This window comes from Dromaius novaehollandiae, chromosome W, assembly GCF_036370855.1.
Source record: "Dromaius novaehollandiae isolate bDroNov1 chromosome W, bDroNov1.hap1, whole genome shotgun sequence".
NCBI classification, from domain to species: Eukaryota; Metazoa; Chordata; class Aves; order Casuariiformes; family Dromaiidae; genus Dromaius; species Dromaius novaehollandiae.
In genome coordinates, this window is record NC_088130.1 from 12,221,787 (window position 1) to 12,248,405 (window position 26,619).

General features: G+C 40.4%; 3 protein-coding genes across 7 annotated transcripts in view; all 3 read left to right on the forward strand.

The window, feature by feature from the left end:
• LOC135324489 (carnosine N-methyltransferase-like) overlaps positions 1 to 3,017 on the forward strand; it is a 38,153-nt gene extending 35,136 nt beyond the window's left edge. The window contains 1 exon segment of the mRNA XM_064500987.1: positions 139 to 3,017. Within this exon segment, the coding sequence (XP_064357057.1) occupies positions 139 to 240 (102 nt within the window). The 3' untranslated portion in view covers positions 241 to 3,017.
• A 470-nt stretch (positions 3,018 to 3,487) lies between these two features.
• Positions 3,488 to 26,619, forward strand: part of LOC135324166 (uncharacterized protein C9orf40 homolog) — a 206,908-nt gene continuing 183,776 nt past the window's right edge. The window contains exons 1-2 of one of the 3 annotated variants that reach the window (XM_064499830.1): positions 3,488 to 3,906; positions 7,583 to 8,885. In XM_064499830.1, the coding sequence (XP_064355900.1) occupies positions 3,598 to 3,906; positions 7,583 to 7,738 (465 nt within the window). In that variant the 5' untranslated portion in view covers positions 3,488 to 3,597 and the 3' untranslated portion in view covers positions 7,739 to 8,885. Of the gene's footprint in view, positions 3,907 to 7,579; positions 8,886 to 26,619 lie in introns of those variants that run through there. The other 2 variants (XR_010385514.1, XM_064499828.1) reach the window with 2 other exon arrangements.
• The window catches only part of LOC135324428 (transient receptor potential cation channel subfamily M member 6-like), a 105,608-nt gene continuing 97,249 nt past the window's right edge, over positions 18,261 to 26,619 (forward strand). For all 3 annotated transcript variants that reach the window (XM_064500729.1, XM_064500730.1, XM_064500731.1), the window contains exon 1: positions 18,261 to 18,407. In XM_064500729.1, coding sequence (XP_064356799.1) covers positions 18,378 to 18,407 — 30 coding nt within the window. In that variant the 5' untranslated portion in view covers positions 18,261 to 18,377. The remainder of the gene's footprint in view (positions 18,408 to 26,619) is intronic.

A 26,619-nucleotide genomic window follows, 5' to 3' on the forward strand; every position in this document is an offset into this window, starting at 1 on the left:
TCTCATTTTTTAAAAAAGTGAGTGGATAGGCATTGAAATCTGTTGGTAGTAGTATATAGCAATTTCTCTCTGACTGAGAGAAACTTATGCAGTGCCGGTAGAGAAAGTGTTTTGAAGACTTCTGCTTTATATTTTCAGGTGGAGAAAGAATCTGTATTATCAACATACACTGTGAATGAACTCTCCATGATGAAATACTACTATGAATGTGTGTTGTTTGTCGTGAGAAAACCAGAATAAAAGTGGTTTGAATAGGTTAATCAGAAAAAAATGTTGGCTCAAATGCTAAAATTGAAAACAAAACTGACTGGGTGATGTCTGGACACAACCTCAAATCAGTGGTGCCTTCTTATTCCTAATTAGGATTTAGATAGTGTCTATTTTCTTAATCTCTATTGCTATCCAGACACGTACTATGCCATGCATATTTGTACTATACTAATGAAAATGGAGGGGGAAATGTTCACATACACTGTCCTTGTGCTTTGGAATGCATTAAAAAAAAATTTCTTGAGTATAAAATTTTATATTTGCCCTAACCATGCTAATTCTCCACATATGCTGCCTCAGTTCTCATAAATTTATAATTTTTTTAATTTTGTGATATTAGCAATGCTTAGAGGTACTTATTGTACTAGCTTTGTCACAGTTTAAGGAAGTATGTCTAAATATGCACTTGAAATTATGCAGTCTAAAATGATTGAAAAGAGGTAAAATGTTTCTTGGAAGATATAATAACCATCAGAACTGTTAGACAGCATTTTCTGTGGAACTGGAAATAGGAACAAAGACTATTGTACAAATGCTAATCTTCAAATCTGACTGTTAACAATGTAATTAAAACAATCTGTAGGCAATTTGAAATAATATGTGAAAGCAGAGTACTAAGTGAAGAACATGTCATAGAGGAGCAGTAAACTAACCTCAGTTCAGGATTAACACCAATTGTGATTAATCTGTTGGTGTTGAAACTGAAATATTGAATGCTTTGCAGACTTAAAATGTACTGGTTTTGAGTCACCTGCCTACTACTAAAGTTAAAGATGTGGAAGCAATATATTTTGTTAAAGATAATTAAACAACAGAAAGTCCGGTTATACTTTTGAGCTCTTCTTTTTAAAAAAAATTTATAGTATAGCTGACTTGCCCATGCCATAAACGGGTAGTGGGCAAAAGGAAATCCCTTTTTCTCCTTCTACCCCCCCACCCAAAAAGTTGCATATAAACAAGATGTACTGTAACCAAAACACCATCTTGTCTGAGTTGGCATATGCAGGCCAATTGGTAGATAATTTGGATGCAACTTCAAGGCAGTTTACCCATGCTACTGTGAAGTCTACCTCTTGCTTCCTTATCTTAATTTTTTCCTGGCAAATAAGGTTTAGGTGGATATTTTATCTACAAAACCTGACATTATACAAGAGAGATGGAGGCTTCTGTCACTTAAATAGGTAAATGAGAAAACATTAGTTAATAATTACTGTGCTAAGAGGAGGTATCATATTAGCCATTTGTTTTTTGTTCCTATTAATATGATCGTTAACTTAGGTACCACTTTCATCCTTTTTCAAACAACCTCAGTTGTTTTCAGTTATTTATATAGTCCCTTTTTCATGGTGTTGGCCTAATCACATCTTTTTAATAGGGGCTATATCCATTATAAGATTTTGGATTTCTTCTGTTAAGGCAGGGAAATTGTGCCTTCATTTCTTTTTTAATCGAAAGTTTGCATGGAGAGAAAAACACATCTTTACCTTTGATATAGTCTCAACACTGCATAAGAGAGAGAGCCTGTGGATGTTTCAGTACTATGTTGTTTTCTGCTCAGAATCCTTATCAAGGCTAAAGGCTTCTGAACCACAAACATTTTCATTGGAGCTTTAACTTAAAATAGTCTTTGAACTGTCTCCTCTTCTTAAAGGTGTACCACCAAGATTTAGCTCTGTTAATGAATACTTGAAATTTAACCCTGTTCCAAGAAAGACCAATTTAAAGCTGAAACGCTGCCATTATAATAACTAGATACAAAAACAAGCCCTTGCTCTCACCTCAAAGTCTTCTGTTGCTTTGATTTCCTTATTGTACTACTTCAATTTTTTTCTATGAACTTTGTGATTCCTTGCCTTCATTCAGTTTTTTTCTTATATAAAAAGTGATTAGCATTTTATTCAAATTTCAAGCTCTTTGAAATAAGACAAGGTTAGGTAAATGTTAATTATGCAGTTGCTGAGTATTTACATCTGTAATATTGCCCAATTTCTGCCTCTTTTAACCAGCCTGTAGTTGCTCTTGAAATGTGGTGTTACTGTTTTTACAAATAGACCATTGAACTTTTTGCATTGACTAAATCTCAGTATCTTTTGTTCTCTTGGGTTTGTTCTTCACTACCCCTGTTGTTGAAAGTGCCATTTTTTTGCTTTGCTTTTGGAAAATATATGTTTTTATTGACTTATGTCAGGTATATAGTGATGCGCTTCTATTTTTAATTTAGAAAATGCCAATTTTCCCTGATGCTTCCCTTTTGAAATGTAACAGTTGCGTTAAGAGTTGGAAGCAGAATAATCTTGTGAATGAATTGTATGAGTTGACTAGTGTTTTTTACCTGCAGTCTTATTTATGAGTTCTTAAAATTCATCATTTGTATTTTTATGGACAGGGATAAATGTGTATTATTCAGTGTGATTGCATTCTTCTCTTAATTGTATACAGAGGGGGAAAAAAATGCATAACTTGTTTATCAGCTGAAGCCAAGATGATTTAGGTCACTATTAAACTGTATGTGGTATTGAGTGTAAAATATAAAATGCTGCATAATCTGCAGTGTAATACTTCTTTTTACGTTTGTCAAGCTTACCCCATATAGTGTCCTGTATTTTTATTTATATGTACTACATTCTAAAATCAGTTACGGAGATAAGAATTGGAAGTTCCATGTCTTGGTGTGAACTTTCCTCTATTTTTAATGTGTATAATGGACTTGATTTTTCTTGGATATTAAAGTTTGCTGTATGACTTGATGAGTCTCATCTTTGATTTGTATAGCTTAGGCTGGATTTAAAAAAAAAAAAAAAAGTTGTCAAGTCGTGCTTCCTTAACCCTTTAGTATTTCGTGTGCTGATGTCCCTGCACTTTTCCCTCCAACTCGGTCTGTAATGGACTGGGGCGTTAAAACAGGGCAGATCTGCTTCACCATCGCAGAGGTCTCTGAACCTTCAGCCTTTGGTTGAATAACGGATTAAGTGCCCCAGGCAACCAGCCGGGGGGGGGGGGTGTTTGTTTGTTTAAAAAAAAAAACAAAAAAAACCCCAGACGTTGCTCAAAGCGAGGCGTTTCCAGCATTCGGGGGGACGCGGGGAGGCTGGAGCTGCCGGCGCGGGCGGGCTGTGTTCGGCGGCCCTGGAACCGAGGGGCCCCGCGGCGGCGCCTGCGCAGTCCCTCGCGCGCGGGCCCGTGGGGGCGGGGCGGGGCGGGGCAGGGCAGCCGTACGGCATCGCAGCGACTCTCCTCGGTCCCGTCGGCGCCGCGCATGCGCCGGCGCCGCGGCGCGGCCGGGCCTGCGCTGCGGGGGGACGCGTGGCCGCGGGCCGGGCCGCTCTTATGGCCAAGCGGTGCGCGGAGCCGTTGGTGTGTCACGTGCCCTTCAAACGCTGCCTGTCCGAGCCGTCGCGCGCCGCCGCGCCCGAGCGGCCCTCCTGGGCTGAGGCGGCGAATGGCGCCCCGAAGCGGCAGCTGGAGGAGGCCGAGGCGCCGCCGGGGAAGCGGCCCGGGCTGCGGGGCGGCAGCCCGCGGGCGGAGCAGGGCGAGGCGGCGGGCCGGCCGCGGCGGCGCGGGGGGCCGGCGGCGGCGCAGGAGGCGCGGGCGGCGGGAGGCTCTGAGGGCCGCGGCAAGGAGCGAGCCGCCGCCGAGGTAACGGGGCAGCTGGGACACTGGGTGCGGGGTCGGGCGAAGCTCGCCTCCTCCTGGGGCCGCGCGGCCTCCCCGCCCGCCGCGGGGTTCCCCTGTAGGGGAAGGGCAGGGAAGCGGCCGGCCGGAGCCGGCCTGCCCCGGCCGCAGGCTGTGGCGGCTGCTGGGAGGTCGCAGGCCAGGCTGGGAACAGGCGGCAACTCTTTTTTTTTTTTTTTTTTTAACCTTTTTTGTTGGGGGTGAGCATTGAGTAGCGGTGCCTCGAACAAAAGGTCTGGTGAAGAGGATGGTCAGGGGATGGGTCATTTAGTCAGCTTTTAATGCCGTCGTGCACAGCTGTCCCTTCACGTTTCTGGTTAATGGGGGCAGTGCTAGTGGTGTCAAGAAAGTTTCACTTCTGCGAAAGTAATATACGAAGTTAAATTTCCTGCCTGTGTAGAAGTTTGATGTAGGTAAACTCGCTGCTCCTCCCACGTGGACCTTTTAACTAAAAGTAAAGGATTTGATCCAGCGAGTTGGAAAAGCCGGGGACTCTAATTGGGTCAGATGGACTTTGAACTCTAGTTTTAGTCCCCGGTTTTGAAAAAAATAGTCCTTCGATAGTATAACACCTGTTTGTGGTCTGTAAACAAACTTGTGGCTTACCTTTCTTGAGCTCTTCCCTTTTTTCTCTTTTTGTGATTATTAGTGGAATTAAGGCACAAACAAATCGAGGAAAAAAATTGGTATGCGCCAGGAAAATAACGCATCCTTTTTAAGCTAGACATTTTAAATACAAGGATATCTTTCAGTTTGGAAGAGAGAAAAAGGCTTCTTTTGAAATTTTGGTGACAAATTGAGCCAAGCTCTACCGAACAGTTTTACTCCATTGCAAATATGATGCTGAATTATTTATTTATCCCTAGAATTATTTGTTGTTTTTTAGTTGTGTTAGGCAAGGCAGTAAGGCCCCTGGAGTCCTACACAGTGAAGAGTGAGACAATACTTTCTGAAAGAATTCCATAGGAAGATTTTATGTATAGTTGCATATTTCCCTATATAAAATATTTGTTGTGAGACTGTATTTTTAAATAATTTGTTTCCCCAAGTGCAATACTGTATAAAAATATTTCCACTTTAAAATAAAGCTTTGTAATGTTAGAAGAGGTTTTTCATCTGTCTTCTGTGTGGTTAATGTTAAGAGGTTTTTCATCTGTCTTCTGTGTGGTTAATGTTAAGAGGTTTTTCTTCCATCTTCTGTGTGTCCTACCTGTTTTAAATTTTTCCCAACAACAGATATTTTTGATGATGACTTTTACGCCTCTTAAGTTGGCATTATTTGTTGTTTTGTGGCTTATTGCAAAATTTGTTAGAGTAATAGGCATGAGAAGGAAAGTATTAATTTTCTACTGTTGTTCAGGAAAGTTATGAGCAATTTCAATAATACAGCGGTTCACCAAAGAAGAAATATTATTTGAGTTACATTTGCAAGCATATCTTTGCAACTAGAGTTAGGAAATTAACTCCTTAAAATGAAACAACTTCATCTCTAGAAACTGAGCTTTAACTGAGCTTGCTGTATGTAACCTACATGGCTAGCATTTTTACTCAGAACCTGTTTTGAAAGATATTTAGCTCAATGGGAATATATGGAACTCAGTTACTCATTTTATGTATTAATATCGAGTGTTCGCTCCTGTCCTTTGCACTGCTTGGTTTTGCTCATTTTCACACTGAATCTTCTGGGGAGATGCAAGTAAGCTGAAATGCTGCTGCTCTGAAGACTTGAATACTCTTCAGATTAATCCAATATGTAATCTGAACCTGAAATTGGGAATATGTGCATTTTTGCAGTTGTGCAGTTTTAGATTATAATCTCTTTGGAACAAGCATGCTTCCGTTTCCTTGGTGCATACAAAGCACCTAGCACAATGGTATTCTGATTTTAAGTGTCTAGCTTTTCACAGTGTGAGCAGCAACTTTTTATTAAATTATAAGAAGAGGAAGTCAGGTAAACATGAGGACAGTGTATAAGGATAGCTATGTGCTGACAGGTTTTGAAACTCCATTGCTGGAGATTTATTTTAAAGAAGTTGTTAGCCACCTTCCCTGTACAATTCAGTATGAGTGATCTTGCCTAGTTAGGAACGTGGACTAGGTAATCTTTCATCGTTCTTTCGCACGTTGTTTATTGTTTGTTGTTAATACTGTGCAGTACAAAAATCTCAGTTCGCAAGAATACTTATGCAGCTACTTGTATTTTGACTTTCTTCCAGTTTCTGTATGACCAGTCCTGTTTCTGTGGCACTCCATTACTTCACTGCTTTTGGTCCCAATTCCAACTAATGGGAACTTTGTTTCTTTAAACTTCCCTGAAGCTAATCTTTTCCTAATGAGCAAATGGATACATCAGTAGTACTCTACAGGAACACAACAATCCTATTATTGTAAAATGTCCTCACCTTTTATCCTTGTGTTAATCATCACAGTTCTTAAATAATGCAGGTTTTGATAGTAAATGCAAGTAACCTAGTACAACAAACTGTCGTCCACAAGAAGTCTGTATTGTAACAAATAGAAAAATTATTTTTGTATGGAACATACAGTAAATTTATCTTTTTTAAAAAGCATCATGTTATTCCAGTGTCTGAGAGGCTTTAGTGTCAATACTTACTGGGATTTTTTGGACATTAGTTTTTATTATTCTGTTACAAAGCCAGCAGACAGATCATGAATTCATTCAAGAACCATACCGAAAGTTGGTTATACCGGTTTAGTAGTTAAAGATGCTTTTTTTTCAAAATGTGCTCAAACTGACTCATTAAAATAAAATGTTTAAAAATTCTAATCACAGGTTAGAAACGATACAAACCAATATATACCAGAAATAATTAATTTTAGGTATGCGACAGTACTCATTGTTTTTATGTAGTAGAACAAAGTACATGTTCAAGACCTAACAAATGACTTAAGAATTTCTTTGCTCACTTCTTATGTGCATCACTTTCATAGAAATGTGCATGGATTGACAACCAATTCTAGAAACTTTGTTTCTTATTTTAATAATGACATAAGATTATAAGCAGACAGCATATTTTCTAATAGAGAAGGAAAAGGTTGTGGTGGCATATACCTATGGAGTAAGCTAGTAGATAAATACATGTTCCTCCCATTTTTTTCCTATACAATTTATCTTGTCTTAAGCTTTCCCCTCCCTGTTCCAAAAAGAAACGTTGATTATTCTTTTCTATACTCACGTACAAAATGTAGATAAAGAAAAGAAGAAACACAATGTGGTAGAAACCCTCACCAGTGCTTTACTTTTCCTGCAAATACTGTTCTTTAAGTAGATGTAAAATAATTAAATACATTTTTCAGAATACAAGCTTCTAAATGTGTATGATGTTCATATGGCATTGTGAGAGGAAAAGGCAGTGAACAATTTTTACATATGCAAAGTGCAAAAAGAATTGCACGAGTTTTTTCAGCCTTGTTCCCTGCAAATACTTCAAGTGGAACAAATTGGTGGAGTTGTTACTATTTCCCAGAGGTATACAGTAGTCCTTTGTAAAATTATTTGAAATAATAAAAGTAAACTATGATCAGCTTCTTTTGTAAAAGCTTTTTTATTGTTTTCTTTTACTGCTGTGATATACGTTAATGTTTTGTTGCTGTTGTTGTTTGTCTCTTTTTAAAGCAGGAAGAAGAATTTTGTCAGTATAACTCATTCCTGTATTGGAGAGTACCATTGCCTACTCTTGATTTGTCTGACATTCAGGATCTAGATGGAGAGACTGTACCGGAAACTAAAACTCCTTCAAGGACTGATACCATGGAGACTGAAATGGAGACCTGATCAGTTATTTCATAGCTGTACATCTACTTGCAGGAAGCAAGCTTTTCTACCTGGGAGAACAATTATAGCATGTTTCTGACTTTTTGAAGAAACAGCATATGTGAGTCTGCAAAAGCAAGATTGAGTTGTCTAAGTTGATGGAAGAATCACTCTTAGATACTTACCAGTAAGCTGTCTGGAGAGGTAATCTATCCAGTGGCGAGGATGCTGTGCTTGTCTAGCAAGAATGCTTGAAAACATGGAGGCAAACTAAAAGAAAACTACCGAAAATCGTAACTGGGTGCTATTGTAAGAAGCAGCTTGATATGTAACATATGGGAAAGAAGTGGAAAGTCATTTTGTCTGTCCTGAACAAAAAGTTGTAATTGCGATACATGAAAGTGAAATCTTTATCTTGTGGATCTATTTTAAAACACACATTCCCCAAAACTGCAGTTTTTCCTAGTGCATTTTTTCCCTTCAATAGCTAAACCAAAAAATAAGAGCCCACCAAAACCAAACTGAACATTCCCTTTTCTGTGCAAACCAAAAACAGCTGTGGTGGGGGGAGGGGGAAGGAAAAGGGATTCTTTTCTTCTGCAAGCTGTCGCTGTTCTAAAAGTTGCTTCACAGTCTCCTAGTGATCACTCAAAGCAACGAGCAGCTAGCTTTTGGGGTTTTGGTCCATTCTTGAGTTAATGCTATTCCTATTCTTTGTGACATTAGCTCTGAACCAGTTAGTGATGAAATGGCAGGCATGTGCAAAGCTGTCAAGAAAAGTTACTGCAGTGTAAAATTATCATGTATGCTTTTTCAAACTTAACCGACTGAGGTCCAGTTTTTGCAGAGGCTATAGATCTTGCAGGGCTTTTTTTTTTTTTTTTTTTTTTTTTTTTTTTTTTAACACAAGTTCATTGAATTAGTGGATTTTTGTTGTGAATTATGAAGTAACGCTTATCTTTTTTTATTTATTTTACAAATACTTGTCTTCAATAATAGACTGAAATTTAAAGTTGTATTGGCAGACTATCAGACCTTGCAAATGTGATTTGTATTTAAATATAGTGAATACGTCTGGGATTTTTGTTGGGACCATCTCTGAATAAGGCAATTTGTGAATTTTTAATAATGTGTTTGTTAAAGAACAATAAAGTTTTGCCTTTCTGTATTCGAATGTTTTGAGACTATTGTTACTTGAATTTCCTGACTTTGTCTCTTAAGACTGTTGCTTCTGTAACTGTGTCATGTTATTAGGTCCTTTTGCTTAAAACGTCAGTTCGTCAACCTCACTAGTAAGCATTTGGAAACTTTTTTCAGTATTTATCTGTAGTTTTACTTTGCTGATTGTTTTACATTGTGTGGGTTTTTTAGAGCTTGCAGAAGAAGGGAGGTAGCTTAGTGAGTCAAGCATTTCATGGTGCTTGCTCAGGCAGGCTTCTAACTGCTATTAGAGTAGTGAGATACATATTTAAAACCTCAATATTTATTTTGCTCAAACATTGTTATATTTTTTAAGACCAAGTATATCAAATTGTTCTTAAGAGATGCTCAGATTTTTAGAAGCAAACTCCTTTTCCAGTAAGAATGCATCCACTATTACGTGTTTATTGTAACTAAAGTAGTAGTAGTGAGTAGTAAAGTAGTGAGGAAATATATTTTTGCTTTTCCTTTCCTTTTTTTTTTTTTTTTTTTTTTTTTTTTTTTTTAAACCCTAGCTAATTTACTGCATTTGATTTCTGTGCAGTCACATCTCTTACTCCTGTATTTGTGGTATTTCTAAGATTTCACACCATCCATTGTTCCCAGGAGCCAGTATTTCCCAGTATTAGCTAGTATCTATGCAGATACATTTTTATAATTAAGATCTGCTTGGTGCTTCTTAAACAGAAAGTCCATCCAAGTGGTAGGCTGCACTTTAGTGTCAAGAATCTCTCTCTTCTTTCCATATTCACTAGACGCTTACCAAAGAAAACTTATGGTTGTCTTCCTTATATGCTCTTCTATAACAAAATAAATAATCCCTTTAAAAATTTAAAGGCTTCACCATTGTTTCAGAGCACTTTATGTGCAATTATGCTCTAGGCAAACACTTTCCTTGTGGCTTGTTCCAGTCCTGGAGCCTGGGTTATGGGATGGAATGTTACTGCTGCTCTCAGAGCATTTGCTGAGCTGATTCATTTTTTCCATTCATCTGTTTGCAAGTAGAAGCAAACTTAAAAGCTTTGGAAAACCTTTTGAAATGAGTCTGAGAGGCCGGGTAATATAAAAGGCTGGGCAAGGTAAGTGGGTGTTGATAGAGTACATAAGCTTTGCATTAGAACTGTGGCAAAGCATGATAAAGAAATGTTTTTGCTGACAGATTGATATCTCCAGACACTATGTGTCACTCTGGGCTACCAGAACGTTGGTCTTGACTTCTGGCTTCGTTTTTCAAAGAGCTAGAGCTCAAGTGATGTACGTAAATTATAAGTAAGTTAAAGTCATTTTAATTTGCATGCGTGTGCTATTTTTAGTTCTGAGTAAACTCTCCCTCTGGCTATATCCAATAGGAGGAGAAAATGTTCTTTTAAAATAATAAAATATCAGCACAGAAATTCTAAGACAACTTGTGAGCAGGTATAGTGTCTACCAACTTTTTCGTAGCACTTCTTTTAAGCTGACAATCTTCTTTGAAATAAACATTCAGAAAAATGTTATTTATATTCTCTCTAGGTAATTGGCAGTTTGCTTTTTTGTAAAATTTTCCTTTCTAAAAGGAGGAGCCCCTATCAAAATTAAGAGTAAAGAAATAGGCAATGTCGTTCAGTTGAAAAACTTGGGTTCGGGGGGGGGGTAATGAAACATAATAAAAGAGAACTATTACTGGTACATTATTTTGTTCTGATTGCTTTTGTGGGATGGATTCTGTGTCCATCACTTCAGTTCATTCAGTGTCAAAAGACTTCCATCAGAGGTTGAGTCAGTCTGGATATTGCTCTTGGTTAGAGACCTTAGAATGGAGTGTCCTTCGCTGCACTGAGGCTTGCAAATTCACCTGCATCTGGTTTGGTATACATTTCTGAAATCATTGTCTTGGGTACTTTGTAGGATGGTGCTTGCTTGTCCTTGATGTCTGTTTTTATTTTGCCATTGTGAAAAACATGATAAATTAGTCAAATGACAAGTGCATATGACTGATGTTCACAAAGTCTGGGGGGAACAAAAAAAAAAAAGATTGAACCACAGGGATTATGCAAATTGATGAGGGCATTGAATGTGGAAGTAGCACAATTTGGGTTGAGAAGACTGATCAGAAGCAGGTACATTGCTGAAGTGGAAGATGTTTCAAAGCAGATTTAAGTATTATTAGCATTATTATCTACTTGCTTCTCCTTGTAACCTCAAGGCCTATTTTAGAAGGGTTGGTTTGCTACTTGATCTGTACTGTGTTCATGGTTCCAGTAATAGATAAGCCTCCAGGAGAAGATTCAGGCTCATTCCTAATCAGGAGAATGAAGAATTTTTGCTACCAAAAATGTGCTGTATTAATGACCAAGTCTTGGGTAAGTGGACCTGGCTAGAAAGAAAGAGAGAAACACAAAATACGGGAATGGAAGCTAGGTAATGATGAGTAAGAGGGACAGCAGATGATCGCAGGCATAGCTGGCCATCTGAACAGTATGATGTAGCAGTGTTTTCAGGGCTGGCTCCATCTTTGGCACAGCAACATTTACAATAATTCGAATATGGTGATGGACAGTAATTTTACTAGATTTCTTGCTGTTTTGGCAGTTTTTGCTTGATGTTTTTTCCTGTTGGCAAAGCCAAGAATTTAATGGACATTAAAAAGTACACACCTATTTATATGGCTAGTGGGAAAATCCACAGGTCCCTTAAAATAGAAAATAAGGAGTGCAAATACATGTTTCTAAGTAGCTCCAGAGATTACAACTGTCCTGCACTAGAAAGCTAGCTCTGTTTACGGCAGATTCATTGTGGGGATTCGCATGTATTTTTCTGGAAGTTGATGATAGCTGCTGTAGGAGATGTTAGGCTGCATGGACTACTTGTTTGGCATAGCAAAGCCTATGTTCGATAAAGCACTTTAAAATAGCTAATATGCTTGGGCTGGCTTAATTATTTCCATACCTACAGTTATAACCTTGACTCTCTAGGTGGCAATACACATACACAGTAAACTACTGTGAATCTGGAAAATGTTTTGGGTATGCTTTTATTCTGAACTGCTACTGAAAATTCGAGCAGTGACATCATGAATGTTAATCATTTCCTTACTGTGATACATAAATAAAAGCAGATCAAGTCACAAGTTCCTGATTTTAAGGTGACACAAGGTCTTCAGCATAGTTCAAGTGAAAACATTTTGTCAGTTTTTGGTTCATCTCTGTTTATCCCTTTTCCCCTACCCCCCAAGCTATCAATTTAAACACATGGAAATTTGTTGTCACTACTTCTTAGCACTGTTTCCATTAGTTACAATTGGAAAGCAAGCTTTATCTGATTGTGTGTTGGATGGAAATCTCGATCTGTGGCTGAAGGCTACTTGAAATGTATTCATTAAACATGGGGATGAAAAAGGTAAGCATGCTAGTTCATAAGAGACTAACTCATGGAGCGGTGTTTAAATGTTGGTATATAGGTGACAAAATATATTTGAAATGTATGAAAAAATTTCAGAGAGGGATTTTTCCAGTAGTAGTAGTAAAAGTTTGCTTACTTAAAATTCTTGATTTCAAACCTGTCTTACTAGAGAATTTGATTTTGATACAGCAAACAGTGCATCTCTATTATCAGTATTTCATTTGTAAGTGAAGTCTTTAGTATTATTGTGTGTTTTAAATGCTTTTCGTTAAATGAACACCCTATCACTGAAACAAGATGTGACTTTTAATTCACTTGTAAGAACTTAAAAGCATTATTATTTGCTTAAAGCCATACAGATCATAATTTTTTCACTGCTGTAGAAGTAGTTTCCTTATTGCTGATACGTTACTCAGGAGAAAAAAATCATGAAAGGAAGATGTAGGAAAAATCAGTTCTTGTAATTTTGTTATTTTGTTTTGCTTTTAAGACTGGCTGTGATGGATGTTAATTTTTCTGTTTTTGTTTTGTTGTATGATATGGAACCTATGAGAGAAAAATACAGACTAGCTAAGCGTTACAAGTTTTTCAGTTTTCTTATATTAATAGGAAGGCTTCATGTTTGGATTGGAATATGGTGAAATAAAGTCTCTTTCTAAATATGCAGTTGAGAGAAAAATAAACAAAAATAATATTGTAGTACCTCCAGTGAAGTGTAAGCCAAAGGAAAAAAGTTGTTTTTTTTTTAATGCAGAGCTATGAATAGAAATGAGCCACTTCTACAGTTGTTTGTTCTCTTGCACAGGTGAATTTTGTAATATACTTTGAGCAGTGTACAGTGCTCTTCTAATTAAATTGGAACCTTTAATTAATTCCAAAGAATCTACCCTAAATGTCAAATGTTCTCTTTCTGAAGCCTGATGTTGTAAAAACAGTTTCTTTCTGATGCTTCATTCTGTGGAATGTGAAAATTATTGTTTTCATTTTCTTCCTGGCATATCAAACAAACTAATTTTGCTTCTTACTACATAAAAAGCACTTATGAGAAAAACTACTTTGGCATAAAGTAAACAACCAAAATCCTACCGTTTCATGATTGTTAGATACAAGCTACAGTGTTTTTTGATCAAATATCACAAAATGTTTCATGTGTGTACCCCTTAATAGTTACTGCTTTTCTATTTTTAACCTTTTAGGAATTATAGAAACCTTCTGTGATTGAAAACAGGAAAGCATACTTCAGGCAAACCTCTATATTTCCCAGTTGATAACATGCAAATACAGAGGCACTAAAGACTAACGAGAGAAAATTTACAGCTTCTCGTTATTGAAAGTGAAGGCATAAAAATCACTCTACATTGAACCCATCTGAAAGTATGATTCTGGACTCATATGTTGATTTGAGAGGAAAAGTAATGACTAACAAGCAAAAATGTACTTTGGACATTAATAGTAATATAAATCCGGGAGTGTAAATATCCAAATACCTTCATTTCTGTGACATGGAAGGGCCTCAGGTGGAATCCTGATGGTTTTGATGTCCAGAATGTGTATTTTTTCTTAGAGCCCATACGTACGCTGCATATATATGCCCAAAGAGCTTTAAGGATAAACTTGGTTGGCAACATCTCTTTGAGTCAAACAAGTATTTACTGTGAGTGTGTCTACTTGTTTTTGTGCCAGCAAATAGCATAAAAGGCAGAATAGGCTCCCTGTTATCTTTGTTTCTCATTAATTTGAGCGGCAAGGCAGATTCTCATACCTACATTTCAGTGCATTCCTTCCTCCCCCCTTTGTATTGTGCAGCTTATCTAGGAATATTCTGGATTTGTCAGTGCTAACTACTCCAACCTCAAATCGATTTTATCTTTTTGCTTGTTTGTTTGCTCTTGAATCATTCTGAGGCCAGAATTGCTAATTTATTAAGGCTGGTCATTTCAATGTTGAATTTGGCAATCAAAATACTTTAGTCAAATTTCTTAGACCACATACCAGTGTCTATCATTGACTTAAAAGAATGATAAAAGAGAACTGCATTATCGAATTCTCCTTTACAGTATGAAAAATTGGAAACATTTTACCTTTTAAAGATATGATTTTGAAGGTCGCTGTATTTCATCAGTACTATTTTACTACAGGTTAGAGTACTGAATTTTTATTTTTGAAGCGTACTTTTCTGATTCAGAGTCCTGTAGATACAGTGTAGTAATGCTATAAGAGATTTGTGATTTCAGGACAGCTCATAGGAGTGAGCAGTAACTGTGGTAGCATTTTCAAGGACAGATGCTTAGATTTTTATCTGAAGTCTCAAGCAGTCAAGGAAACAACAGTATTTTTTTAGTGTGGTTTCTTAAGAAAGCAAAAGATTGTATGATCATACAATATGTTAAAAAAAAAATCAGCCACACCGTGTTGAGCTTAGGATGTAACCAAACTCATTTCCTCTCCTAGGCTGATTGTTTTTTTCTCAGAAAGGAAAAATACCTAAGGCCTTTTTATATGAGAGAAGCACTTAGGAGAGTGGTTTCTGTTGCAAATGCTGTTTTTTGTGGCTTTAAAGACTACCATTTAAAAACACAATATAGCAATTAGTCATATATGGCCCAACACTTTGATATAAAAAATAATGTTAAGACACAGGGTTGTAGCAAAATAATTTTGTTTCAGAAAGGGATGATTGGCACAGAAAAAAAATCCAAAATCAACTGCTTTATTCACTAAAGGAAAGTAAGCTTAATTTTACTTTGTTTTCTTCTTAGAAATATAGGTACCTGAAGGAGAAACTGTTCAGAAACCAGCAGCAAACAGCCAAATTCTCAGTTTGAAGGTTCATGATATGCTCTCTTTCTATCCCGTGGCATGCAATTGCTCCTTGAAACAGTGTAAAAGCAGGGATCATTGTAACAGAGCCCTGCTTAACTGGCAGTAGCATCTCAATTTTACACCTGACTTTTTTGCCTACTATTTCCCATCTGTTGCTCTTGGTGGGAGCTAGTCTAAGCAATGCCCTGCAGAGCAGGTCCAGCCCGTAGGGTCAATCCACCTGGTCGCTTGTGCTGCAGCCCCGTGCGGGGGCTGTGCCCGATGGGGAGCAGTTGCTGGCACAGCCAGTGAAACCCAGCGGAGAAGTGGCAGGGACTCACCTGAGCAGTGGGCAGCAGTTGCACGTGAAAGCTGTCAGCATAGCATCTGCATGAGCCATGGATGCATCCTACATTTGGCATCTAGCCCCCAGTTTTGGAAAGATTGGCCTGGGATAAGTATGTGCTTTGAACCAACTGTCACTCGGTTTTCCTTTAAATCTGAGGCGCTCTGTATGCTTGCACCCTCACCAGGTTTTCCTCGTGTCTCCAGCCAAGGTCAAAGCACAGAGGTCCTTCTTCCTTTGAGAAGTGGTGACTTGGTGCTCCTTGTGTGTTCATCACTGTTTAACCCTCAATTTGTAGGTAAACAGTTTTAGTCTAGTTCAAAATACAGAGGTCATGTAGATAAGGTTCTTTTTTTATCTCGGGCAGGATTTTTCCCCCCTTTAAGGCTTGAAGCATTGCTTTGGCACATCTTTGAGTGTTAATTCTAGCACAAACTACTAGTATGCTGCCAAACCTGCCTTCTGTATAGGCCCCATGAGACAGATATATTGTGTCTGGTGTGAAAAAGATGGGAAGGAACAGAACAAATTTTGAAAATTCTTCTAAGATGAGGATTCATAAGTCCTGGGGTCCCATCTGGAGAAAATCTCACTGAAGAATCTTTAAACCTGGTACTTGACCCAGGCCAGGGGGTTGACAAGTCAGCGTTCACATCTTCCAGGAGTACCCTTAAAGATCTTTCCAGTATGTCATCTCTCAATCAACCTGAGGGATACAAAGAATGACAGAGCAAAGTGCAAAGAGCCACTGTTCCCTGGGACTGTTCTACAGACCTTAATCCTTCTTTAACAGCTAAGCAGAGATTGTGTTAAGGCTCCTCAGAAATTTAGAAAAGGTTTAAGGCATTACTGTTTAGCTACACAAATCACCCAATGAGTCATCTAATACAGAGGTAAGAGCAGAGACTGAAGTGGATATCCTCTGATAGTGCATCTTCCTCATGCTTGTCTCTGTGAAGATTGTTATCCAGCAAAAGTACATAGTGCTTCTCTGTCACTACTAAGGGTTTCTTCTCAAGAGACAGAGATGGCTACATCTTAAAGCTGTAGAACGTACTCCTTCACCAAATCCCCTTAGGATTTCTTTCATGTATTTTCCTACCTCAATTAAGAAAATAGGGTAACAGAGACCAATGGCACCCTCTGAAATCTCATTTTGCAATTCTGGACAGTGGCATCCTGCCTTAGAAAGGAGGATGCTTGTTTTTGTGGAACTATCACCAGAAACACAGAAAATATTTTATGATTGTACTGAGACACTAAGCTGTACTGCCACATTTTGTTCTTTGGGTCTGCACTGCCTCCAAAGGTATTTACAGAATGCATTTTGGGAGAATCGATGGTTGGATATTTGTGAGTCTGACCATCGAACTGACAATATCCACCTATTGCATTCTTGACTAGTTACACAGTCTAATAAAAGCTTTTAAATATCATTTTTTTTTCTCCCAGGATAAATTCTGCAAACAATCCTATTCACTTGGAGTGTTTCTTTGCTCAAATACAGTGACATCTTAACTATCTTGAAAGACTTCAAGCCATGTTTAGATCTCAGTAACCACTTGTTTCAACCAGTGAGTGATCTGAGCAAGAAAACACCCTAAGCTCTAAGACCATGTGGTGTCCTGGGTATATATTCAAGACTCGATATTTAAGACTGCTCTTGTTCTTGCCTCCTATTGAAGCACGTTCATCACATGAACTAATAGCCGATAGACATTTTTATGCCTGCCAGCATTGTGTCACCCTTTATTTGGATGAAAAAATGAGTCACTCTTGAGGAGGGAAACCATGTTCTCCTTCCTGGAAAAGCTTTTGTTGGCAGATTAGTTTCTAATATCTGTATGTGGTAGGCACCAGGAGGGAAGCTGTGCTGCAGCAGACCTGCAGTCATCATTCCATGTTCACATACTGTGAAATGAGCAATAAAGCGCAGACTTAAGCCCATGCCAATAGGTTGCCTGCACACCCTGTAAGTTGAAGGGCAAGAATAGGGCAGAATATTCTGTTCAGTTGTAGTCCAGAGCCTGTATGGTAAAACAAGATTTCTTTAAGTTTTGTGCTATAAATAGCCTGGTCTCTGCTACAGTGCTTTTGCACAGCATCATAAAAGAGTAGCTGAAAAATGTCATCATCTGGTGAATGTGCATTCTTTGCTGGACTGACTTGTGAGACTTCTTTAGTTATGTTGGAACATAAAGGTATATAAGCCTAGTGGCAGGCAGATTTATTGATGAGGATATGGCAGGGGGGAAGGAAATCTAGAAGCAGTCATTACCAGTTTCATCCCTTGCTCCTCTCTTCACTGCTCCATCACTTCTTGTAGATCTGCAAAGGCACGAAGGGAAAGATAAAAGTTTGGTAGAGAGTCTTATGAAACCTAATGTCTTCAGTGGGCATTTGGTGATGAGGAAGCAGTGAAACTGGGAGTTCTCTCTAAAGCAGATTGTTCATTTGATGGAGATTAGTTTTGGCTTTTGCACTCTAAAATAAAGCCACCCCTTTAATAGATCTTGCCTGATTAAGCACAGTTGATGAAAAACACTCAACTTCAATATACTTGCTGGTTAGGAGGTATGATCTAACAGAATCTGGTAAACAGAATGGGTATCTGTGTGTTCATCCTTTCACAGGCATCTCATGGAAATAAATCAAACCATCCCTGATTTGGTAGAAGTTTCTACTAGGTGTATTATCCTTCTTTTAAAAATCTCTTTTTGGAAAGAGATTCTTGGATTTTGGAAAAAGTGGAAGGTTCCACTTGGATGAATACGGTCATAGGCTGACAAGTGTGTGCTTCACCTGTTTAGGATGTGGAAAGCAGGAAGTCTGAAGTGCTACTTCTAAAGGGCTTCCGAGAACTGAGCTGGCCTCACTGCTGTTGAAGTAACAACTGGGAAGATAGGATATATGACAAAAGAAGCTTAAAGGATGGACAAGCAAGATATCTCTGATCTTAAGGTAAGTCTGTAGAAATAGGATTGGTATTCTGCAGTAGGATTGCAGGAGAAAACACTCCAGTAGTTCCGATTTTTAGAGATAACAGGATAAAGGAGTACATGATAGTTATGTGGACTTTGAGCTATTGAAACGTCTGTTGTAAAACACAGGCGTGAAAACATGTATGGTATGAAGTATTAGGGAATTGTGCATGAGAATTTTCAGCATGGGTATTGGTTTGTTTAGCTTTGCAGAAAATTTTTTTGTGTCTTTGTACTAGATAACAAATGCTGAGTCTTCATTCCAGGAAGAGTGAGAATTTCTCATGTCTGAAGGAAGACACACAACTTAGAATGAAATGGGAGAAATTTGGAATTAAGAAAATGCTTTCAATCAGAGGAATATATATACCTAGTCACGTCCCAGTAAAAGGCTAGAGCATCTATGTGTGCTGAGATACACATGTATGCAGGCTTTTTACAAGGCTTAGACTCATAGTAAGAGTGAGCCTTGTAACAGTCACTGATGGGTTTGCCTGATTTTGCCTATTAAAGAACATTTTTTTAATTTCATTTATATGCATTGGTAAAATTGAAGATTGAGCCGAAAGTTTCTATGCTGACTCAAGATGATTTGTTTGAGAAAAATAAAATAATCTCACTATTTTGAAAGGTGTAGCTAGAAAAAGAATGAACATGATATTTATTACCTGCTACAAATTTCTAGCAATGTTTTCTGTTTTTTGAAGCTTTTAATTTTTTTCAAGTCCTCCTGTATAAGAAATGCAATGCAAGAAGTTTGAGGAAGACAGAGGAGCAATGTGAGAAGCAGAAAATTATGTTTGGTAGGGGCTGAAACACAATTTTCTTATCCTCCTTGTCTTTGAAAAATTGCTCCTGTGAAAGCGCTGCTATGTTTAACAGCCTGCACTTCAGAAGGCCCCGAGGCATGCTCCAGGGCTGAGCAGGCTTTTTGGCTCAGATTTACCACGGAGGCTGGGGACTTGACCTGGCAGTGGGAAAACTCCCTCTGCCGTGCTCTTGGTGACCCTCTTCCTGGGCTCCCGTGCTGTGAGGACAGACCGCCTGGTCCGAACGCGGAGCTCCTTCCCGCAGGGAGAAAGAGAGCTGGGCACCAAGGAGGAAGGCAAAAATTGTCTGGGCAGGACAATTAGAAGTGGAGAGAAAGGAAACATCCAGCAGTAAGGGGAGGGGTAATTTAGATAATATGCAGAGCTTGGCGGGCATTGGGGCTCAGAAGTCAGTAAAATGGCACAACTGAAAGCAATGAAACAAAAGAAACATTGGGCAAAAAATTAGCAGTGGATGAAAGGCTGGGGTAGAGAAACCAAAGAACTGGAGATTGGGACTGATTGTAGGAAGAGAAGCAGTTTGGGATGAGAAATTAGAGACTGAAAGAAAAGTGAGGTCTGAGAGAAGTTGGAGGAAATATGGAAGATGAGAAACACAGAATGAAACTCAGGATAAAAGAAGAATAGCCTGCGTCCTCTGTGTTAGTCCACATAAAATACAGCAGCCCGTTATTGCTGCAGTTGCTTTGGTCAGATGGTGGTGGCCCTCAGCGCATTCAGAGCTTCCCACCCTAGGCGAGACGGCGATAACTTGTGATGGGTTGTTGAGGTTTTTCCTCTGGCTTTTTTCCATCAGTGTGGGAAACGTGACAGCAAAGATATGTTTAAAAAGAATAGGAAGACCAGGTAGTTGAGTAATCAAGAGTTTGGTTTTACATCCATGTTTCATCCCTTTATGCATAAGCAGTTTTTAATTAATTCACTGGTCACACAGTGCTTTCCTTGCATGCAGGGCAAGTCGTTCATGGCCTTGAGCAAAATGACCGGATAGTCATTTTGTGTTTTCCACGTCTTGTTTTTTTAAATGCATTTGCTAGGTATGATTCGAGGCCTAATAACCCAGGGCAGCATCACTCCTCTCCTCAGGGACTCTTAGGTTCACCATCAAGCGCTACGACGCTGATGCACCCTGAGAAACGGACGGCTGTTGCCCTCGGGTTTTACGGGGGGGGGCAAGACGGAGACAAGCTGAAGCCCGGGCAGAGGCGAAGTTTGGATTCCTCGGCGTCCCGCGGTGGCGGCACCCTCCCGCGCCGCGGAGGAAGGCGATAAACCGGGGCGGTGAAGGGGGGGAGGCTCCGCGGGGCCGCCGCGCCCGCGGGAGGCGCCGCCCGCCGCGCCTGGCGCCATGGCCGGGTGGCGGGAGCTGCTCTCCGCGCAGCCGGGCTCCGCCCGCCGGGGCGCCCGCGCCCGCCGGCCCCCGCCGCGCTGCGCCGCCGTCGCCCTCCGCCGCCTGCGGCCGCCGCCCCGCTGCCGCCGCCGCCACCACCAGCCCGAGGGCGGCCGCGGCCCCGCGGCCCCCGCGCCGCCGCAGGTAGAGCCCCGGGCGGGCGCCCGCTGCGGGCGCGGGGACGGGGAGGAGGATGGGCCTGACAGCCCTGCTCCGGGAGGGGAGGGGAGGGGGCCCTTCGCTTCAGAGTGATTTGCGGGGTTTCTTTTTTATTATTTTTATTTTTAAGTTATTTTTGAGCATTCGCCCCCCAGCCATTGCACGCCGGGGGGAGAGCAGCAGGCACAGGTAGGGCAGCCGGGCATCACTTGACGTTTGCCGCGCGGGGAAAGGGAGCATGCGCACCAGGCGGGCTTGGCGCATGCACCGCGGCCTCTTGGTTTCTCCCCCATGCTCCCACAAAAGAGAGCTGGAGGGGACGAAGACGCCATCAGGCCTGATCCTCTTCATCTTCATCCAGGCCAAAGTCCCATTGACGCGAATGATAGGTTTCTTGGTCAGGAGTGGGTGAGGAGGCTATCAGCTCACCTGAGCAGTGTGGTTAGATAATCTTTTCTTTTTCCAGCAATGTCTATCGCAGTTGCTGTTTAATAAGTAGCACCTGGGTGGCATCAAGCTTCATCTGAAAGTCCACATGACTTGGGGAAAGAACAGATTTGTTGAGCTGATCACTAGGAGAAAACCTCGAGCTACGAGTGGCTTCAACCTTACTGCTGTTTTGTTTTGTGGTTTAGCGCGCTGGTTTTGGTGCTGTTTGCCCTCAGTGCCTCTGTGGAGGTGGACTTTGGTTATTTTTTTATACCTACATCTGCCTGTATTCCAGTAGCTGTGAAAGGCTTCCAGCAAAAAGGATTCCCGCTCTGCAAGCAGGACATCGTATGGTGATTTGGTGGTAGTGCCATTTGAGTACCATGAGATTTACAAAGGTTTGATGTGATTTATAAGAAATTTGCCTTTGGCTGTATTCAAATTTCACTTCTGTATACTGTTACGCTGGCTGACACCTTTTTTAAAATTCAAAGATGAAATTTATATCATTCAGAAGTTGGGGTTTTAAGAACAGCACTCTGCAACTACAGATAATATTAGGAGACTGGATGCTATTTCATGCAGAGGATGCTGTAACAATGTGTCTAATGTATTCATTTCCAATATACTTGCTAATATAAGAAATATGCCTAGAGTGGAATATTCTTTGTGAATGATACAGTTTGGGTATACAGAATGAGTATAGTTTTCAAAACATGCACCATCTGCCTGCACACCAACAAAAAATGAGATAGGGGTTTAAGTTGTGAGTGCCTAAAGTTAAACCACTAATTCCTTTTCTTGGTGCCAAAGTGGACTGGCCAGTCTTCAGAGGTTTAGTGCATTTTGGATCCCACAGGGAGCCAACAGAGGGGAATTAGTTTTTGTTACCTGTAAAAATAAACTAAGGCTTATTTAGGAGCCTAAAATAGGTTTATGGAAGCATCATTTTTTTTTTCTTAATGAAAAATATGCTCTGATGTGAAATCAGTTTACAGCATTTCCTTTGATGTGTTTATATTATACTATAACAACCTTATTTAAAGTTATAAGGGGTTTATATAGTAGTATTTGGAAACGTGATAAGCAGCAAATAGGTTAGGTTATATTTGAACTAAAGTTTCTTTAATCATTTTGTGGCTTGATAAGGGACAAGCATTGTAGCTTTCTCAGCTGTTACAAGGTCAGACGCACAGAAATTGCCCAATAGTCAATGTGCTGAAGTATGTGATCCCTGGAGGTAACCAGTTTCAGGAGGAAAACATAAGGACCATGCACAGCAGTATTAGGGAAAGACTTTTTTCTTTCTGAGCTCCACCTTCGCTTTTTTATGTTGTAGGGATGGGGAGGAGATAAGGAAGGTAATTGTTGCCTTACTTCTTCTCATTTGCGACAACCTAAATGGAAGTCAAAAAGTCACATATTAGTTTTAAGAAGTGGAAGATACATGAGATGAAAATTTCTGCAGCTCATAGAAGAATGAGAGGTCTCAGTAAGCATCTCTCCATGCACGCACATAATTGTACAGTGCCTAAAGTATTCTACACGTGGCTGCAAATAACATTTTCAAGAACGTTTAAGTGATTTAAGTGTCAAAGTCCCATTTTTCAAAACGGTGTTGGCACATAAGAGCGTCGCGTAACGTTGAAACCAGTCAGACTTTGTGCATATAGTGGCAATATTTGTGCAAATAGTGTGCAATATCTACCTAAACCAGAGCAACATACACTTTAAATTTAAACATCTTAAAGATGACTTAAATTTAAGCCTCATATTGACCGAGTGTCTTCAGTTGCTTTACACACACAATATTTAAGATCGTATCAGATGCAATCTCTGGAGTTGTGAAAACAACAGATTTGTTCCAATTTGCCCAGCTTTTGTTGCAATCCATCTCTTCTGTGTCGTTTCTACATACAGTAGAGTGTACGTGACTGACTATCGGCCTGCCAGGGATCAGATCCCTGGTTGTAATGTGTTTGTGGAGAACCTGAAGGGTTTGATACGAAGGCAGCCACAGCATGCAAGTCCTCTGTCATCCCAAAGCGTTCCCCTTTGCCTCTGCTTGACCACTGTGGTAGGTGCCAAGAGATAACAGAGAACAGATTTTAACAGTCTGGGACCAGAGTCATCCTCAGTTTATATTAGTGTCTTTAAAGTGGGGTTGCAGTACGGGATAGCTTGTTGGGGAAGGCTGCAGTTGTGCAAAGAGAAGGCGAGTGCCTTCACGTTGCTGTTAGTGCAGCTCTGAAAATGGCTGGTGTTGCAAATGGGACGGCAGTGCCTGGGGTGGGGGCTGCTCTGTCCCCTCAGCAGCTTGCATCAGTGTGGATCTGATCGGGTGACAGCTGCCCAAGCTTGATGTGAACCTTCCCAGGAAGAAACTCTGAAGTAGAGGGGGAAAAGGAGGTACGTGTAATACTCTTCCTGTGTCTTTTCCATACTAGTATGAAAGTGCCTGTGCCAGGCCGGTGGGAACTTGTATTCATACCTTATTGAGACCCTCCAGTCTCATTCCTTTTATTAGCTTATAGTTAAAGCGAAGTACATTTGTTCAAGGCAAGGTAGCCTTTGTCTGCAAAGAACTTGCAATTTGAGTGTGAGATACGAGGAATCAGAAGCATCTGACAAAGCAATGGAAGCAGTAAACTAAATGGTGAGGTGATCTCCTCTGTTACGGTAAAAATACATTTTTGGGGGAAGACGTGAAGAAGCTGAGATATAATTAGGTTCCCTCCACTTCAGTTTAGGGATAATCAGTTATAAAGCAGAACTACTTCAATTTCATTAATATTCATGGCTCTGCATACTCTGTCCCAAAAGAAATTTTGAATGACTCTTAATATTTCTTTCCAGCTGAGTGGTTTTGAGACTTGAACTGAGAATGGCGCAGAAAGAAGCAGAAAGGTGGACGATGATGATTTAGTTGTGTTTGTGCTCATGGTTGGTATTGTGACAGCACAAAAAGAGGCAAAGGAATGTTACATCTTTGAAATGCAATTATTACATTTATTTTAACACTATGACTAATTCTACTTAAAACATGAGTATTTTAAATCAGATAGCCATGTTCGAAAAAGATAGTAATGCGGTACTCCAGCAGGCAAGTTATATCAGATGAACATACTCTGTGAGGAAGAAAAGACTGAAACTATAGTAGGGGCTAGATAAGCTAAGCTCTTTGGGTTGAATTCAGATAGGATACTGGCACGTGAAATTTGTCTTGGTCTTCACAGGGTTTGTGTCTGGTTTACGTTTCTGCCGATATCCCGAGGCTATGCTCCATGAGGCAGGGTGTTGGGTGCACTCACTGGATCCAGCTTTGCAGAAAGAGAAGTGGCAGCAGCTTTCTCTTCACCAGTGCTCTCACCACTGCAGGCTTCATCTCACCTACAGGGTCCTCTGGGGTGTGACATGAAGCACCGGGACCGGGGTAGGACGTGCAACAGGCACTTAGAGCAGGGTCCAGGGTTTTGTCCCAAATGACTCTGTTGTCCTGCCTTTTTGGCTCTCGGTTCTTCTTAAATTCAGTTTTCACCCAGTAGCATCATGTCAGATGAAGAGGTGGGGCCCTCGACACGACATACCCCTAACAAGCCTATTGGCTTTAGGGTGCTGTCCAGAGTGATCATAGGTTCAACTTAGGTAATCTAGTTTTTGGATGATTGCCCCCCTGGCCTCTTTGAGACTGTCCGATCAGCTCACAGCATGATGGGAAGCTGAGGTGGTTGTGACTTAGCAAGGTTTGATCTCCCCTCAATGTTATTTCCACCAGGACCTGCTCTACTCTCAACTGGTGTATAACGCTTCCCTGATTCTTGTAGTACATAAGCATATTTCTGTATAACATGCATGTTAAGTAAACCCTTGTGATCCACACTGTATGTTTTGAATGATGTTCTTTTGCATTATGTTCACCTCTCTGACATGTTCATTCAGAGAGCTGATTGTACCTTCTCCTGCAAGTCCTAAAAGAAGAGAGGCCCCTTCGGGTGCGTAAGGCAGAAGTATCTTTCTTCATGAGGCTGTTGTATGCTACAAATTCTAAGAGCTCTAAGTAAAGTGATTAAGCCTCGAGGAATACGCAGTTGTTTTCATCATTTTCTTATGGCTGGCTTTGCTTTACTTCTCTTCCATAGTGCTGTTTCTTTTACACACCATTCTGAGTTGTCCAATTCCCTCTGCTCATTAAAGAGGAACAGCAACTTGCATCTAAAAATAATTTTTGGGTTTTCTTACTGTTCTTTCGACCAGGGGACAAAGCTAGACACTGTGGTGCTGTGCGTTGATAAATGCAAGTCAGAAGAAGCTTTTTTAAAAAAAATCCATTGTTTTTTCAATGTCTTCTTGTCACTGCTTCCAAATCAGATGTCCTTGGTTTGCTAGTGAAATGCATGGGTTTTTTTTGTTTGTTTGTTTTCTTTCTAATTAGGAAGCCTCAGGTGATAGATGAGGTGGTGAGAATTGAGTTCAGCCCTCTTCTGTGTTACTGCTAATGACGAGCACCCTGAATGTCTAATCAGACTGACACTTATTGCCTAGTCTGTGATGGTTTCAGATGTGATGGTCTGGAACGCCATTAACAGGGGCACATGGCTGTGTCTCTGGGCCAACTCTGCAGTGTCAAAATATAACATGTTTACAGTATGAAAGTGCTTTTCTAGATGCCATATGGTACCAGGAGTTGTGCAAAAGCAGTGAGAAACTTGGTCATTTCCCTAAAGTGATGTAGAGGGACTTTAGTGCCAGTTGGATTACACTGGTTTGCTTAGGACTGTGGGTGTAGATTTTTTTACCAGCCCAGCTAGAATGGGTCAGTCCCAGGTTTGATTACAGTCCTACTGCTATAAACCACTATATCTGTTAATGTATTTATTGTTTTTGTTTATTGATGTAATCTAACCCCCAAACAGGAGGCAGAGGAGCTTATGTTAGTAAATCCTCAAATGCTTGCAAAATGCATCCTTCCCTCCTCCTGGTCGGGCCCTTTGGTTGTTTTTGCAACCCCCAGTCTGAAAAACAGCTGATAAAGTCGAAGTGGTTGAATCGGTAGACGAGGCCGGAGGGTAGGTTGGAAAGACTTGGTGCAAAGCCTCAGGGGGTGCTCAGGCAGCCTCTGGGGTGCAGGGACAAGGAGCCGTGTCCATCCTCGTGGGTCCTGGGCATTAAGAGGGTGAACGGGGTGATTTCTATTCAAAAGCAAGGTAGCATGAAAAAGGGAAACTGCTTTTTGAGTGGGGCTGGAATGGACACCCTTGCTTCTTGCAAAATGGGAAGAGCCTGCCCCAGGCCCCGGCCTTGCAATGTGTCTGAGCGCTGCTGTGCACCGAAGTCAAGCCTGTAAGGATTTTATTAGTGCATGGGACAAACAACGGAGCAAAGGG